The sequence below is a fragment of the Triticum aestivum genome, chromosome 3A (genome assembly GCF_018294505.1).
Source record: "Triticum aestivum cultivar Chinese Spring chromosome 3A, IWGSC CS RefSeq v2.1, whole genome shotgun sequence".
NCBI lineage: Eukaryota > Viridiplantae > Streptophyta > Magnoliopsida > Poales > Poaceae > Triticum > Triticum aestivum.
The window spans coordinates 663,643,390-663,660,643 of record NC_057800.1 but is presented as its reverse complement, the minus strand read 5'-3'; the positions used below and the strand labels follow the sequence as shown (position 1 = coordinate 663,660,643).

General features: G+C 48.8%; 3 protein-coding genes across 3 annotated transcripts; 2 read left to right on the top strand and 1 right to left on the bottom strand.

Moving 5' to 3' along the window:
- Positions 1-2,735: 2,735 nt before the first annotated feature.
- LOC123059006 (uncharacterized) lies at positions 2,736-3,624 on the bottom strand. The gene is made up of 3 exons (XM_044481670.1): positions 3,431-3,624; positions 3,141-3,317; positions 2,736-3,070 (listed from the first exon to the last, which is right to left on the bottom strand). The coding sequence occupies exons 1-3, from the start codon at positions 3,491-3,493 to the stop codon at positions 2,786-2,788; spliced, it is 525 nt and encodes a 174-aa protein (XP_044337605.1). The 5' UTR covers positions 3,494-3,624; the 3' UTR covers positions 2,736-2,785.
- A 6,465-nt stretch (positions 3,625-10,089) lies between these two features.
- On the top strand, positions 10,090-10,872 carry LOC123057113 (uncharacterized). The gene has a single exon (XM_044480251.1). It carries the CDS (start codon positions 10,090-10,092, stop codon positions 10,870-10,872), a length of 783 nt encoding a protein of 260 aa, XP_044336186.1.
- A 4,757-nt stretch (positions 10,873-15,629) lies between these two features.
- On the top strand, positions 15,630-16,833 carry LOC123059005 (1-aminocyclopropane-1-carboxylate oxidase homolog 1-like). The gene has a single exon (XM_044481669.1). The coding sequence runs from the start codon at positions 15,663-15,665 to the stop codon at positions 16,737-16,739; it is 1,077 nt and encodes a 358-aa protein (XP_044337604.1). The 5' UTR covers positions 15,630-15,662; the 3' UTR covers positions 16,740-16,833.
- The last annotated feature ends 421 nt before the right edge of the window (positions 16,834-17,254 follow it).

Here is a 17,254-nt window from a genome sequence, read left to right as displayed (position 1 = left end):
ATGCAGTTGCAACTTTCTCAATTACCACTGAAACAGAGTACATCACTTTGAAAAGTGACCAAAGAAGGTTTACTGTAAAATGTGCCTCTGATAGATGTAAGTGGAGGCTGCATGCCTCTTTAATGAGGAGAAGCACATTATTTCAGGTACTAATGCATTTTCTGTTTTCCTTTTTATAATTATTGTTCAAAATTTATGTTTCATGTACTAATTGCTGTTTCTTTTTTAACAGATTAAGGTCAACCCTTACCCTCACAACTGTCCAAGTGTTAACAGATCTCAGAGATTGAGGGCTGCAAAGAGAAGATGGATAGCTGATGCTTCTATGGCTTGGATTAGAAAAAATCCAGGGATAGGTCCAAAGGAAATTCAGCACAGGTTGACAGAGAAGTATGGAGTGGAGGTGCCATATAGTAGGTGTTATTTTGGTAAAGAGATGGCACTAGATAAGATGTTTGGCAAGTACAGTGATAGTTTCAATCTGATTTATTCATTCAAGGCTGAAGTTGAGAGAACATCACCAGGCAGTGTAGTTGAAATTGACAAGCACACTGTGGAATACTCATTGAGAGGAAAGAAACTGCACAATGAGTGTTTCAGAAGAGTGTTTGTGTGCTTCAAGGCATGTCAGACATGTTTCTTGGAGGGGTGCAGGCCTTACCTTGCTGTGGATGCAACAGCACTGAATGGTAGGTACAGGGGCCAGCTTGTTTTTGCTTGTGCCCTTGATGCACACAATTGGTTATTTCCAGTTGCCTATGGTGTCATAGAAGCAGAGTCAATTGAGAGTTGGACTTGGTTCTTCCAACAACTGAAGAAAGTAATAGGACATCCAGAAGGTTTAGTCATACATACTGATGCATGCAAAGGATTGGAGATAGCTGTTGATGATGTATATGCTGGGATGGAGCACATGGAGTGTATGAGGCATTTGGCTCAAAACTTCAGCAAGAAATTCAAAGGCAAGTTCTATGATGAGAATTTGTGGCCATGCTCACTTACATACAACATTAAAAAGCACAACTATCATCTGAATCAGTTGCACAGTAGGCCCAAAGTTAAAGAATATTTAGAGGAGCATCACACAAAAATATGGGCTAGAGCACACATCAATGACATTTGCAAGGTAGACTATGTGAACAACAACCTTGCTGAAGCTTTCAACTCAAGGATTAAGAAATACAAGGGACTTCACATAGTTGACTTGTGTGACAAGATCAGGCAGTACATTATGCAAAAATTTGATATAAGGAACAGGATTGCCATTGATCATTTTGAAGGCCATCTCATTGTTCCATCTGTGATGAAGGCCTTAATGGCAAAAACAAAAGGTTTAGAGATGAGTTTGATTAGGAGAAGCCCAACATAGGCTGAAGTTACTGCTACTGATAGAGAAAAAAGAGAATGGAGGTACCCTGTTGACTTACAGAAGTGGTCTTGTAGTTGCAGACAATGGCAAGTAACTGGTAAGCCATGTATCCATGCTCTGTTCTTTATCACTTCTCTTAGAGGTGAAGCTAGTGGAATAGATCAGTATGTGCACAAGTTTTATTCTGTTGAGAAATTCAGAGCTACTTATGCTGACAACCTTCCAGCTTTGGAAGGGAAGCAACAGTGGGAAATTGTGAATCCAGGATTTAAACTTTCTGCTCCAGTTCAAAACAGAGCACCTGGCAGGCCGAGGAAAACTAGAATTAGGTCCACTACTAAAGGAAAAGGACTAGGTCCTAGGAGGAAAAAATGTGGCAGGTGTGGAGGACGAGGACACCATGCCAACAAATGCAAAAATTCAGTTGATGCAGCCTTTGGTGAAGATGAACATTGCGGAGCTGAGAATGCAGAAGAGCCAGCAGTGCAAGTGGCAGCAATGGAAGTAGATGATGGAACAGATGCAGAAGATCCACCACAAGAGCAACCTATAGAGCCAACACCAACATCTACACAAGCTACTATAATCAGGTGATGTTTGTGTATGTTTTTGTATATATGTTTGTTTTCATGCACTATCATATGAAATGTGACATGCTTGCACTTTTCACAGCCCAAGAAAGAATTATAAGAAGGCAGCAGATAGAGGAGCTTCTCCAGCTAAGTAGCAGACAACAACAATTGAAGTTCCTGGTGTGCTAGCCCCCAACCCAGCAAAGAACACCAGGAGCAAAACAAGGCTAGCCCCCAATCTAGCTGAGAACACCAGGAGCAAAAAACTCAAGTTTTAGGTCTTCATTTGCACTTGCTGGTGACTGTTTGAGATGACTGTATGTTGAACTAGTATTTTCACTTGCTGTTGAACTACTGTTTGAGATGTCAGGATGTTGAACTAGTATTTTCACTTGCTGTTGAACTACTGTTTGAGATGTCAGGATGTTGAACTAGTATTTTCACTTGCTTTAATTTGAAGTTGTTTGATCATATGTGATGCTTGCTATGTCATGCTTTAATTTGAAGTTGTTTGATCATCTGCCAATATGAAGCAAATTGTCGTCGTCGACGACAATTTGGTCATCTCTCCAGTCATCTGCTAATATGAACCAAATTGTCGTCGACAACGACAATTTGGTCATCTCCCTAGTCATCTGCCAATAAGAATCAAATTGTCGTCGACGACGACAATTTGGTCATCTCCCTAGTCATCTGCCAATAAGAACCAAATTGTCGTCGACAGTCATCTACCAACATGAACCAAACTGCAGAAATTTAGAACACCAAATAGCATTACATTAGGATTGGTACATTACAAAGTTCATCCATATCCTGCACTACAACAACAATAAACATACTTGCTTCACTTAGTGGCTTGATTCTGTGATAACACTGATAAAGCCACAACTACAACACATACAACAATTCCACTAAACAACACTGCCCAAACATTGAGCATCTCATCTCTCTCCTTCAGTTTCTTGTTCAAAGCACGGTTCTTCTTTGATAGCTCCGTATTTTCCCTCTGCAATTTGTGAGACTTGATCCAGCTGCGTTCAATCTCTGCATGTAGATCTTCAAATGCAAGGGCCACACACAGTGGAGGAGGAGGGTCAACCCAAACCACCCACTTGCACTCATCTGGCAACTAATTAGATGAACAAAATTAGAAATTTCAAAATAACAACAACCTCCCAAATTGACAAGCAACTACTTACATCAAGAGGGCAACCCAAAAATCGTCGGCCCGTGCTAGCCCCTCCCCAAGCCACCCGACGAGCAGGAACTAGGCCATGTCCAGGGCAACGGTGCTTAGATCTAGGCTCCAAGCCGGAAAATGATTCGTCTGGGTGATGGTACTCCGAGACGAGCTCCACAATCCCCATCCCATCGATCTAAATCAGAAGAAGAGCAAAAAAATCCCCAAATCAGAGAAACCCTAGAATGAGGGGGTCAAATGGTTGAAACCCTAGAAAATCCCCAAATCCCCACAGAGTGCTCCACTTACCTCTACGGCAGTAGAACCAGCCGCCGTCGAGGAGTTTGACGACGGGAAGCTTGTCGTCCGCATCTTCTCCTCCCGCTCGGGCCTCTCCCACGGCGGCTCTCGATCCCGTTCTTCACGAGCTCTCCCACTCTCTGTTTGTTTCTGCACGAGAGCTCGAGGAGGACGAAGGGGTATCGGGGCTGGGGACACAGGGGCAAAAATGTCCAAAACGGAGCGTCGTATGTGGTCAAATGGCGCTGACCAAGCGGAGCCGTGACGGAAGGGCAAAAACGAAAGAATTTCAAAGTGGTGTGGACAGAACCGGTGACTTTCTCAAACTAGGGGTAAAACAGACGAGGGGGACACAACTAGAGGCATAAATCAAATTGTCCCTTAGAAATAAGCTAGCCTAATTCATTCCACCATGGATCAATCGGACACTACTCCCCTTAGTTATTAGCTACTCGCGGCTGCTGGTGTTGCTGGGCGCTCCGTCACTGCTGCTTCTTAGTCGCTGTTCGCCGCCACGCCGTCGAAGCTCTCGCGGTTGCTGGGCGCTCCCGCTCCGTCACTGCTGCCCTTGCACACGAAGAACACCACCACCTGCGCCACCAGGCCCGCCATCACCGCCGCCCACAGCGCCACCGCCATCACCACCCCCGCGGCCACCCGGTGCAAGACGCCGAGGCCCATCCTGTTGTCCACCACCAACACCCCCAAAGCAAGCTGTACGACCAGCACCGACATTACGCATGCGACGCGCCACACCGTGCCGATGCGCGCCGCCGCCGCTCCGGCGAGGTACCCGGCGCCGATCAGCAGCAGCATCGCCCGCGACAGCTGCGCGCTGCTCTCTTCACCCGGAGCAGCGGTGAGGAGGTAAGGGCGCGTGATCCAGGCGGCGGCACCGAAGAGGGTGGTGTAGCCGACGAGGTGGAGGAAGGCGCCGAGGCAGGTGGCCACGAGGCGCCAGGCAACCTTGGGGCCGGTCCAGACCAGGCCCGCGGTGCAGAGAGAGTTGCCCCGGAACACAGACACGACGTACCTGGCGAGGAACCCGGGGACGGCGCGGAGGTCGCGCGCGATTGAGCGGGCGTCGGGATCGTCGGTTACGCCATAGCGCGGGGCGACGGAGAAGATGCAGAAGGCGGCGGAGCCGAGCGACTGGACGAGGATGGCGAGGAGGCAGGCCGCCTCATCGAGGAAGAAGAGTTCCCAGTTCGTGGCGAAACGGACGAGGCCGGCGCCAGCGTCGGAGGAGGCGACACCGTCGGAGAGGAGCCTATAGAGGGCGCGAGCGATGGCGACGTGGGCGAGCAAGGACACGGAGAGCGTGATCACCATGCTGACCATGAAGGAGAAGCCCGGACGGCTGGAGCGGATGACGCGGACGGTCTCGCGGCAGATGCCGGCAAGCTCAAGAGCCCGGAGAGCGGCGTCCTCTCGGTCACGCTCCATGAACCGGTTGTTGCTGAGGAAAAGCGAGGAGCTGAGCAAAGGGGAAAAGCAACAGAGACGAGGGATAAAAAAAAATGAGATCAGGCCAAGGGCTAATTCTAATTGATTTGTTTATAGGAGAAACTCCACGAGGGCCGCGTGTTAGAGCCGAGACTCGAACCCGAGCAGGCTAGCACCAGCACAAGAGGTCATATATACACATTTGCTGTAAAATATGTGAAAATTAGTCAATATATAATTAGAAATGCGCAAATTTAGTTGAAGGTAACCACACAACTTTATAATGGTCAAATCTGAATTTTGAGATTTTTCTCAATTTTTTGTGGAAACTTTTTTTGGCCAAATTTGACCCAAAATGGCTCTGAATTTGATTTTTTTCTACTTGGCAAAACTTGTTGAAACTTTCCCAGATTGGATATAATGGTTGCATGGATATTTGAGAAAAAAATCAACCTTTTTTGGAACGTTTTTTGGCAAAAATTTGACCCAAATGGCTCTGAATTTGAATTTTGGCTCTCATTTTTTCTCAGCTTGGCGAAACTTGTTGAAACTTTCCTTGATTGAATATAATGGCTGTTTGGCTTTTTGAGAAAAAAATTCAAAATTTCTGAGGACTTTCATTTTCTAGTCGAATATTTTTGCAGCATTATACTTAGCTAGCATTAGGCCATGACTTGGCGCTGACTAGGATGTTGACTGGTCAAACTGGTCAAAACAGTCAAAAACCACCCAGAGTTCCTTTTGTCCGGTCTTGAAAGTTCACGGTTGTAAATTAGATGGTTTCGTAGTTCAGAATCGTGTTTTAGACTTTGGTGGTAGTTTGAGATTGTAGTATGACTTCTCTTTTGATTATATACGGAGTGAGATGGGGATGACCAAAGTTGAATGTTGATAAAAAGGCATAGAAAAGCAAAAACTTGTGAACTGATGGTCCATGTGTTATTCGTGTTCCAAGTGTCATCGTTTTCTCATGACTGCGTCTTCTTCTACCCCCAATGAAAATGGGAGGAGAGTGGACAAGAAGAGCAACGACGAGGGAGCCAAGACTAGAAGGGCTAGTTGTGGATAGGGGTTTTAACAGTTATCAAAGAAGAGTGTGTGCTCCATGTGCATCGAGACATGGCCTGCATACCGGCTATCGAGGCGGGTCATGTAGAGGGTGTGACAGAGAAGACGAGCGAACCGGTGGCTAAGGAACCGAGTAGGAGTCATGGAAAATTAGTGAAAGGACGGCCCCCGACAATGGAAGAGGTGCACCAATTTGTGTGCATTGTCCAATGTTGAAGGTTCGCCAATTTGTTCATTACATTGTGTGCATGATTCATGTAGACAATATTAAGCACCAAATATTACGAATCCGGCCGCCTTGTTATAGAGCAATGCAAATTAAAAAGAAACACTCTGATACGCGAAAACGGCACATCACTCTGATACGCGAAAACGGCACATCACCTTGACTGCTGAAACCAGAAAATGAGTAGTATAGGATTTCACCACAACGGATGAAACTTTTTATGGTATTTAGCCCTGGCCAGTAAGAGCATCTCCAGCCGTTCGGCCCTCAGGAGGCGCTAAAAATCGCCCTCTAGGGGCGCACCGGCGTAAAACCGCGTGCTGGGGCATGATGCCCCTCAGTCGCGGCGTCCATATTTTTTATATATTTAAATTCGGCACAAACACGACGCAAATTCAATCAAATTTCGGCGAGTTCATACATATTTAAAAATATTTTTAAAAAGGAAAAAAACTACTAGGCCCGCCGTCTCGCTCGTCGCTCCTCGCCGCCCGCCGCCCTTGCTCTACATGCCGAGGAGGCGGTAGAACTGCGTGTAGTCGCCGCCGCCGCCGTCGTCGTCGTCGTCGTCACCTCCTCCGCGGCCGCCGTCCCTGCTGCACCCCTCCCCTGGTTGGCGCGGCGGGTTGGACGGTCCGGGGGCGTCCTTGTCGTCGAAGCTGTCGAGGATGACGACGCCGTGCTCGTCCTCGCGCCCACGCCTGCGGGCGGCAATCTCCTCCAGGGCCCGGCATTGCCGGACCGTCTCCTCGCGGAGGTAGTCGTCCCGCGCCCACCGCAGGGCGTCCTCGTCGGAGATGTCGCGTCGAGCTATCTCCTCGTACTCCGCGGGAAGACCGGGCTCCGGCTTCGGCCTGACGAGGACGAGGCGGCCAGAGGGGGGTGGAGTCGGCGATGCGAACGCCGGAGCTACAGGTGCGGCGGCTGACCGGCGTGTCCCGGGGCTCCGGCTTGATGGGGTGGAGGCAGGGAGAGCCGCTGGACGAAGAGGAGGTCGCCCCCGGGTCCATGCGCCTCGGCGTCCACGAGCTCCCACGCCGGCGGGAGAAGGACGGGGGAGCGGGGTACTCCAGCCGTGGCGTGTTGCCGCCCTCGATGTACTCGAGGACGGCCTCCAGCGTGCGGCCTGGCACGCCCCACCATCGGCGGCGCCCGTCGGCGTTGAGCCTCTCGGAAGGCACGACGCCGTTGGTGGCCTCGAGCTGCTCGGCGTGGCGGCAACGAAAGTAGGTCTCCCACAGAGGGCTATCGGGGATGTACCGCGGCCCTTCCCTCACCGCCTGCGGCAGCGAGGTGCAGATACGCGCGATCTCCGCACGCCTCACCGCCCCGGTGGGCGGTGATGGCACCGGGACCCCGCCGGCGCTGATCTCCACGCCCCGGACACCCGCATGTCCGGTGGGACCGGGTACTCGGCCTCGTAGAGGAGCCGAGCTTCATCTTCGTGAAGATTGCGGCGGCCGAAGCCGTTCGCCGCCGCGGCGTCGCCTGGGAAGTGCTCAGTCATGGGTGATGAACTGGAGACGGCGAGAGAGAGGAGAGGGAGGAACGGCAACGGCGAGAGAGTGCGAGTCTCCTCCTTCGGCGCGCTGGGGCGCGTCTTATATAGGCCGAGGCGCCGCCCGTACGCGTGCCGCCGTGTGTACGCGTGGCGGGCGAGAGACGCGCTTCATCCGGTCTTCACTGCGCCGCCCGTGAGGCATCAATGGCGCAGGCTGACCGGCGCGGCAGCGCGCGGCAGCTTTGGCATTGATTCGCCGCGGGAAACAAGGCGATGCGGACGACGAAGCGGCGAGAAGAGAGATGAGTCGCTGGCGAGAAGGGCGCGCGGCTCCTTCGCGCCAATATGATTCGCCCGGCGACCCCGAGCGCGCCGGGTTCATGTTGGGTCCACCGGCGCTAATTTCGGCCCGAGACGGCGAAAAACGGATTATTGAGAACGCGACTAGACTAATTTTTCAATGTCGGTGGCCGAAAAGTGACCTGAGGGGTCTTGTTGAGGGCGCGTCTGGAAATGCTCTAACTAATACACCGTGTAAACTGGCTTCTTCAGAACGAGCCATCACGAATGACCTGTTCTGCTGGGCACAAGCCTAGAGAGGTACTAATGACACCGCACATGCATGGCCGGCCAGCAGCAGCGGCCATCATCGCGCTACTCACAAAACGAAACCAACCGGCTTGTGATAGCAGACGTGGACGGTGTCAGTTTCGAAGCTAAAAACGGCATGGCCTTTTGACTATGTGCACCACTTGGTGTTTGCAAGCCATCTTAGGAAGCCGGGAGGCCATATCCATGGACCAGCTCAGGGAGCTCACCGTCAGTCTTTCGGCGAGCGACCACTGATTAGTGGTTACTGTGGGCGCTGAAGAGTGAAGAGCGCCATCGCGACACTGTGGGCGGTGAAGAGCACCGTCGTGAAAAGAGAACACCCACATCGTACAAGATGGAAGCTCTTCCACGTCCCAACAAACCAAAAACTTGGCACGTCTCACAAGTGGGTGTATTGGGCTATGGGCCATTCGTAATGACGCTTGTGGTGAGACGAGCTATAAGTGAGGCACAACCCTAGATTCCGGTTGGAGGAGCTGAAGTCCAGGGGTGTGTGGCTCTAGGCAGTTGTCAAACATGCATTTAGGCTGGTCATAGTAGGGAGTAATTAATACTAGTGTCATACATATGATACTACACTAGTCTAAATTACTATTTTTATAGTGTAAAGTAATATAGTAGTAGTGTCATAGATGAGTTCATTTATTAGCTTGTAGACTTATCTTGTATTGGGAAGCACTATGTTACAATAAAATATTATGTTACTACTTCTTATTAACTACTTGCCACATAAGTAAAAAAAATTGGAGTGCGCTATGTTACTCGCTAAGTTACTCCCACTATGACTAGTCTTATATTCGTCGAGTAGTCATATGGATCAAGTCTGAAATATTTATGATGAAATATCGCAAAGACCTTTGTAGACTTATAATTTGTTCTTATGGAACACCTCAAAGATCTTTGTAGACTTATAATTTGTTCTTATTGTTAAAAATGTCAAATGTCCGAAGCTTAATGGTGTATCATCGTAGTTTCATGGGGAAAATATCTGATACCAACCCTTACATGCTCCCATGATACCAATTAAAAAAAAGATGTTTCACGAATTCTAAAAAAAATCACAAGTGTTCACTAGACATGTGTCTACAATCCTAAACTTTTCAAATCAAAATTCAAAATACAGATGGAGAAACAAAAAAGAGAAATTCAGGTGTGAATAGTGTCTTTTTGTCTTCTTTTGACATTATTCATCATATATTTATCTTTTTTGTTTCTCAATGTGTATTTTAAGTTTGATCTGAGTTTCTTAGGGGTTTGGACACATGTAATCCGAGCATTCCCATTTTTATTGTTTTAAACATTTAAATTTGAATTTTTTAAATTGATAGCATGGGAACATGTAAGATTTGGTATCACTTGATACTTTCCTATAGTTTCTTACTAGCTTTTATTGATTATATGTGATGATACATTGTAAATGTTGGTACCAATAAACTACGGTATATGAGAGCTTATGCCTCAATTTGTGGCATGAAAATGAAAAGAAGTTGAATGACAAACTACAAAAAAGATTGTTACGCACAACGGTTACACCGTCATGCGCTAGCAAACTTGTTCCACCTTAAGTATTTAACCAAAAACTACCACATTTCATGGAAACGTGTCGAAAAACTATCACTTTATAATTTTATGAGAAAAACTACCACTTTTTTTCCTAATCCGTGCCAAAAAACTACCAAGTCGCGAAATCGCTCGCTTCGCCCGTGCTAAGCACAAATCTGACCAGTTGGGCCCACGAACATGGTGCCACCGTGGCCATCCTTCGTCCTGGAGTTCACGGAAGCTTCCATGCTCTCCGGCCGCCGCCAGCACGCCATGCTCCCGCTCGCTGTTGCAAGGGCCTGCCTTTCCTCCCTGGCGCCTCTGCCGAGACCCCAAACCCGAGCAGCGCCTCTCTCCCCCCTTCACCGTCGCCGCTCCACTGCCACGCTGCCCAGACCCGCCAGGATCCCCCTCCTCCGCCCGCTCGGGGCCACCATGGGCGTCGGCGCGTCCTCGCGGCCCGCGAGGGACCGTGTGATCGACTTTGGCAAGCACAAGGGCCAGATGTTGGGCACGCTGCCGCCGTCCTACCTGCACTGGGTGGTCGCGGAGCTCGACTATGGGGACACGCTGGTTTTGGCGCGCCTGGCGCGCGAGGTGCTCGACGACCCCGTCTACGTCGACCGCGTCGAGTGGGAGCACGCGCACCGCTTCCTCCAAGTTCGACTACGTCTACACGACGGCGACGGGCCGCTCCAGGAGATGGCTGAGCGCTTCGGCTGGGATCTCTCCAACGAGGACGGTTGGGGCCGCCTCGACTTCCGCCTCCTCAGCACCTCCTACGGTGGCCGCATCCCGAGGAAGGCCGACCGGCGCCAGAGCACCGACAGCGGCAACAACAGATCCCCCCACGGCGGCGGCGCCCTGTTCGACACCGGGGCGGCCGACCCGGACGGGCCGAGGGGGAAGAGGGACGAGAGGAGGGAGCGGATGCGGACGAGGAGGGAGGAGCAGGTGAGGACGGTGAAACTGGATGTGCTTGGCGTGAACTCCGGCGCGAAGGATGGCCACGGTGGCACCTGGTTCGTGGGCCCAACCGGTCAGATTTATGCTTAGCGCGGGCGAAGCGAGCGATTTCGCGACTTGGTAGTTTTTTTCCACGGATTAGGAAAAAAAATAGTAGTTTTTCGCACAAAATCGTAAAGTGATAGTTTTTCGACACGTTTCCATGAAATGTGGTAGTTTTTGGTTAAACACTCTTCCACCTTGGAGGTTAGCATCCAACTTGACAACTTCCTTAAAAATGTTTGTGATGATTCAAGACTCCAATTTGAAAGTGGTTAGTGATCTTTGTAGAAAACTAGTTGAGACAAAGAAATATACAAGTTTTACTTTAGTATTTCTTTTGATGAAACTAGCATTGATTTTGCCGGTCGCCACGCAGCAATTGAGAGAGCATTTTCTGCAATGAAATAGTATCAAGTCTAGTTTGCACAATAGAATAGCCGATGATTCCGTGTATTGTCATCTTGTTACATATATTGAAACCGACGTACTCCAGCCAATTAGTACCGTGCTGACGCTGGGTACATGCGAAAATATGCATGATCACAAATAGTTGCTACCAAAATATGTTTGTAATAAAGTATGACTTTTTACGTTCGTATTTAATTTTTATACAAAGTTTTCTAAAACTTGACGTCACAAGGTTTAGATCCTGGCATCACCATTCACACCTCCTCATATTGCTCCTAGCTATTCTCCTCTGCGTGTTTAGTTTTTCACAATGGGTGTTCAAAAACAAGGTGCTCTCGACAAACCGGTGGCATGTGCGGAGAGAAGAAAACGCCGACGATACATCTGAAGAAGGTTGTGTGTTGGATTGTGACCAAAAGACACCTCACCAATATTTTAGTCATGGTCATAAACTTGTTCTTAGTTTCGACCATGGTTTTTGGCATGTCAATGCCTCTTTGCCCACCTAATTCATTTTCTTGCTAAATCATTGAATAGTAAAATATTGACCAAAACGTTATCAAGCCAAATGTATTTGGGAAGGCAAGCTTAGGCTAAAACCAAACACAACCGAAGACATTGACGCTTTAAGATGTGTGGTCCACGATCCATGAGAGTTTTTTTTTAAACCGGGCGAATCCCCTTTCCATTACTTGAACATAACGAAAATACAACCATGTTCAGAAAATAAGACGGGAAAGAGGAAAGCGGGTTCAAGCATCGCCGGGAAACCCACCATGAGCACTCGCCATCGAGATTACTCACCATGGGGCGAAAACCCAACGACACTATAAACCCAAGACCCCAACCATCTAACTCAGAGTTTTCAAAAGACCACTGCTCACATCAGAGCAACATGCCCCAAAACATCCTCACGCAGGAGGTATCTGACCAAAAGCAATGAAGCAAGACGCGGCACATTCTCTCCCTTCTTTTTCTTTCTTCAGCGCGCTCTCCCATCCTGGTGCGCCGCCGCGCAGATCCTCATCATGCGAGGCGTGTTGTCCTTCAGCAGAGCTCCTCCAGCCCTCAGTTTCGCCGCATCCTCCTCCTTCATCAGCCCTGCCCAATAACAAAAAAGTGCACATGTAGAAAAGATGCATTCAAACGGGGTCCTGAGAGGGGTGTGCTCAAAAGTAACTCGGTTACAGCAGGTCCAAATAGCCCAGCATATAGCTGCAATGCCAATTGTATAAAAGGTATCACCACCCGGGAAGAAAGCATAACACCAAGCATATGCCTGCCACAAGTTGCCAGGGCACATATCAGTGCCAAATATGTATCCCACCACTCTCCAGGTAATCCTAGCAACGGGGCAGGTAAAAAAGAGATGCCAGGAGGTTTCTCTCCCCCCACAAAATGAACACTTGGGTTCCCCTTTCCATCCACGACGTTTCATCACATCTCTAGTCAGCACTGCATCTTGCGATAGCTGCCACATGAAAATTTGAATTTTCAAAGGGATACGAGCTTTCCATATCTAGCGATAATCGCAACCAGAAATGCTTTTTTCCAGATAAGAATATAGAGCTTTGGTAGTATAGTAGGGCTTAGAGCCCAGCCCCCATTTGATGCTATCGCTCTCTATAGGCACACAAGATTTTTCAACCATCAAAACCACTTTCTGCCATTGCTCATTAAGCTCATAATTCAGTCTTCTTTGGAAGAAGGTAACATGATCAACCTCCAAATAGGCTTTCGCAACACAATTAGGATATTTGCAGATAGCAAAGAGTTGAGGAAATTGCACAGCAAAAGGAACTTGATCGCCAACTGGATCTATCCACAACCTAGCTTTGTCACCAGATTGTACGACCACTTTTAGATCAATCATATATAAATCTTTCACTTTCATAATGGCCTCCCAACATGCGGAATCAATAATTTTCCCCTTAACCGAGGCTACCGTGTCCCTACCAAGGTATTTGGCTCTGATAATATCTTGCCAAAGCCCCATTTCATCTCGAGCTTCCACCACCATTTCACCAAAAGGCAAATGTTTTGCCTGTGGAGATCTTTCACCCCAATCCTCCTTTATCTTTGGATCTACAGATCCTGGACCATCTGACCAGGTAGTATCTTTTTCTGTTTTTAATTACTTGCCAGAAGAATCTCCTTCTGTGTTTATCCAACCTCTCTATGATGGTTTCAGATAAAAGGAACATAGACATATAATAGTAAGCGATGCTGGAAATATTAGCATTCAATAGAGTCAGCCTGCCCCCCGAGGAGGCATTACTTCTTAGACCAGATTCACAACTTTTGACAAATTTTGCCTCAAGGTAGTCCCAATCCACACCCTTCATGTTCGAATAACTAATAGGGACCCCAAGATATTTCATCAGGAAGTGCCCAATCCGACAACCAAAAATATCAGCATATTCTTTTAGAATATTATCATCCCCTCCCACACTAAGGATTTCGCTTTTCTGAAAATTAATTTCCAGTCCTGGCATGAGTTCGAACATATACAGCAACAACTTCAAATTGAGTGCTTTTTCAGGATTATGTTCAATGCACATGATTGGGTCATCTGCATATTGCAGAATAGCCACTCCATTATCTACCAAATCCGAGGCCAGCCCATCAATTAAGCCATTTGTTTGAGCTTGCAAGACCATCTTACACAGGCATTCAGTAGCAATGTTGAATAGGAAAGGGGACACCGGGTCTCCTTGCCTCACACCCTTGTGGCTCTAGAAGTAAGGTCCCGTGGTATTATTTAACTTCACACTAACCGTGCCATTGTGGAGAATTTTCTCCATCCAACTACACCAAGTTTTGCCAAAGCCTCTGATCTCAAGGCACTTAAGTAAGAAATCCCAGTTAACCTTATCGTAGGCTTTTTCAAAATCAAGTTTGATAATGATGCCAAATTTCTTCTTAATATGAGTATGATGCAAGACCTCATGTAAAGTCAGCACCCCATCCATGATACTTCTATGCTTAATGAAGGCATTTTGGTGCTTGCTAAAGAGGATATCAGCATAAGGGGCAGCTCTGTTATCTAGCACCTTTGTGATCAACTTATATGGGCATCTAAGTAGACATATAGGCCTAAATTGTTGTATTTTGTTCGCACCATTGACTTTAGGAATAAGAGTAATGACCCCATAGTTTAGTCTTTGAACATCAACTGTTCCTTCATACATAGCATCAAATAGTTTCATAATATCACTTTTCACAATCTCCCAACAGTGTTGGTAGAACTCCGCTGGAATGTTGTCAGGACCAGGGGCCCTGTTACTATTCATTCCAAACAAAGCATTTTTTACTTCCTCTTTTGAGAACGGCCTACACAAATTCTCATTGTCTTCAGCTTTCAATTTCTCCTCTTCCCCCCACATATTATGGTCCACCTGGAGCAAATTCCCAGGTGCCGGCCCAAAAAGATCTTTATATAATTCAGTAGCATGATTTAAAAGATCCTTCGTCCCTTCTATGACTACATCCCCTACATTCAGAGAATGAATAGTGTTTTTCCTTTTATTGCCATTAGCGATTATCTGATAGTAAGCAGAGTTACTATCCCCTTTGAGTAACCACCTCTCTTTAGATTGTTGTAGTAAGAATAATTCTTCATTAACCAAAATTTCATTTAATTACACTAACAATTCAGTCTTCCTGCAAAACATGACTGGATCTATCATTCCTCCTTCTTCCTTCTCAATAATGGCTAACTCTTCTCTTATGTTCTTTTTTCTAATCTTCTCATGCCCAAACTTGTTAGAGCCCCAACCGTTAAAGAACTTCTTGAAGCGTTTTAATTTGACATTTAACACATTAATAGGATCTGTAGCTTTAACATACTGGTTCCAAATCTTCTCCACCAAGGATAGGAAATCGTCAGATTTGATCAAATCTAAACTCTCTTTCAGTGGCGGAGCTTGGCCCAGAAAACTGGGCGGGCCGACAGTAGGAAAGAACTATTGGGATGGTGTTTCATGGCCCAAAAGTAAGTATACACTACAGAAAAATCGAATGGGCTGGGCGGGCCACGGCCCATTCGGCCTTGCTGTAGCTCCGCCACTGCTCTCTTTGCTGTGGGACTCTCAACATGGTTATCAGAGGACAGCAAAAGAGCATTATGGTCTGAAACGTCTCTAACAATCTTCCTAACATTAACTTGAGGGAAGAGGTCCTCCCAATCACTGCTCATAAGGACTCGATCTAACTTTTCCAGGGTCGGATGGGCTTGGTTATTAGTGCCAAGAGTTGGTTTGGTTTTCAGCGAATCCGGATAGACGTCGACGTACACACTGCCTGTCAGCAATCATGGAATGTACTGTACGATCAGTAAAGAGCCACGGCTACATCACTCACTACCACACACACGTACACAAACTGAATTCAAAGGATCGACACACTGCAGAAGCTAGCTCCAATCATCCATGGCCTCCGACCACCGCCTGGGCGCGCTCAAGGCGTTCGACGACACCAAGGCCGGCGTCAAGGGCCTCGTGGACGCGGGAGTCACGGCCGTCCCCGCCATCTTCCACCACGCGCCCGAATCCCTCGACGACGCGCCCCATCACCATGGCCACCAGTTCGCCATCCCAGTCGTCGACCTCGCCGGCCTCGCGACACCGTTCGGGAGAGCCTCGGCGGTCGGCGCGGTGAAGGCGGCCGCCGAGACGGTGGGCTTCTTCCAGGCGGTGAACCACGGTGTGCCGGAGGCAGCTCTGTCGGCGATGCTCGCGGCGCTGCGGGGCTTCAACGAGGAGACGGCGGATGCCAAGGCGCCGTACCACACCCGGGACGACAGCCGGCGGGTGAGGTACCATAGCAACTTCGACCTCTACCAATCGCCGGCAGCCAACTGGCGTGACACGCTGTACATGGAGATGGCTCCGGAGCCGCCGGCGCCCGAGGAGATCCCGCCGGCGTGCAGGGCCACCGCGCTGGAGTTCGCGGGGCTGGTGCAGGGGCTGGGGAGCACGCTGCTCGGGCTGCTGCCAGAGGCGCTGGGCCTCCGGCAAGGGCACCTGGAGGAACACACACAGTGCCTAGAGGGGCCGAGCCTCGCCTGCCACTACTACCCGGCGTGCCCGGAGCCGCACCTGACACTGGGCACCACCAAGCACTCCGACCCCGGCTTCCTCACCGTGCTCCTCCAGGACGCCGTAGGTGGCCTCCAGGTGCTCGTCGAGGATGACAAGCAGCAGCCGGCGTGGGCGGACGTGTCGGCAGTGGCGGGGGCCCTGGTGGTGAACGTCGGCGACTATCTGCAGCTCATGTCCAACGACAGGTTCAAGAGCGTGGAGCACCGCGTGGTGGCCAAGAGCGCGGGGCCGAGGGTGTCGGTGGCCTGCTTCTTCGGGGCGGAGGGGTCGACGAGGGTGCTTGCGCCGATCGTCGCTGACGGCGGCAACGCCCGGTACAGGAACACGACGGTGGACGAAATGGCCAGGCACTACAGGGCCAAGGGCCTCGACGGCGTCTCCTCACTCCAACACGTCAGGATCTAATGAATCTCACCCAAATGTATTTGTCGTGCTTATGACCGGACTTATTGTTTGGGCTTGAATCATGGTATGAATGAATGATCTGATTATCCAACAATTTGTTGATGTACAAGAGTTCGGGCTGTTGTTTTTCAACTAGGGGGTGTTGTTTTTCCAAATAAGATTGACTTCGTGCTTGTATCATTAGTAGAATATGGACAACTAGAAATAGACAGTGAGTTTGTATTATGTTTCTATTAAATTTATTTTTGTGTCCCCTTGTTTGATCGATGCAGTTTTTATTTCCGATCCGGAGATTAGCATATTACTTCCTCTATCTCAATATGTAAGATGTTAGAGCATCTACAACCAGGTCTTTCATACCCGTCTCAAACGTTCGAACAGGCCGTCCGGTCACTGCCCGGTCACAAAAATTCAATCCAACCGGACTTCTTAAACGGGCCTCAATCATCCGGACTGACCGACACCCCTCATATCCAGCCCAAATATAGGGCAGATATGGAGCGGCCCGGGCACGC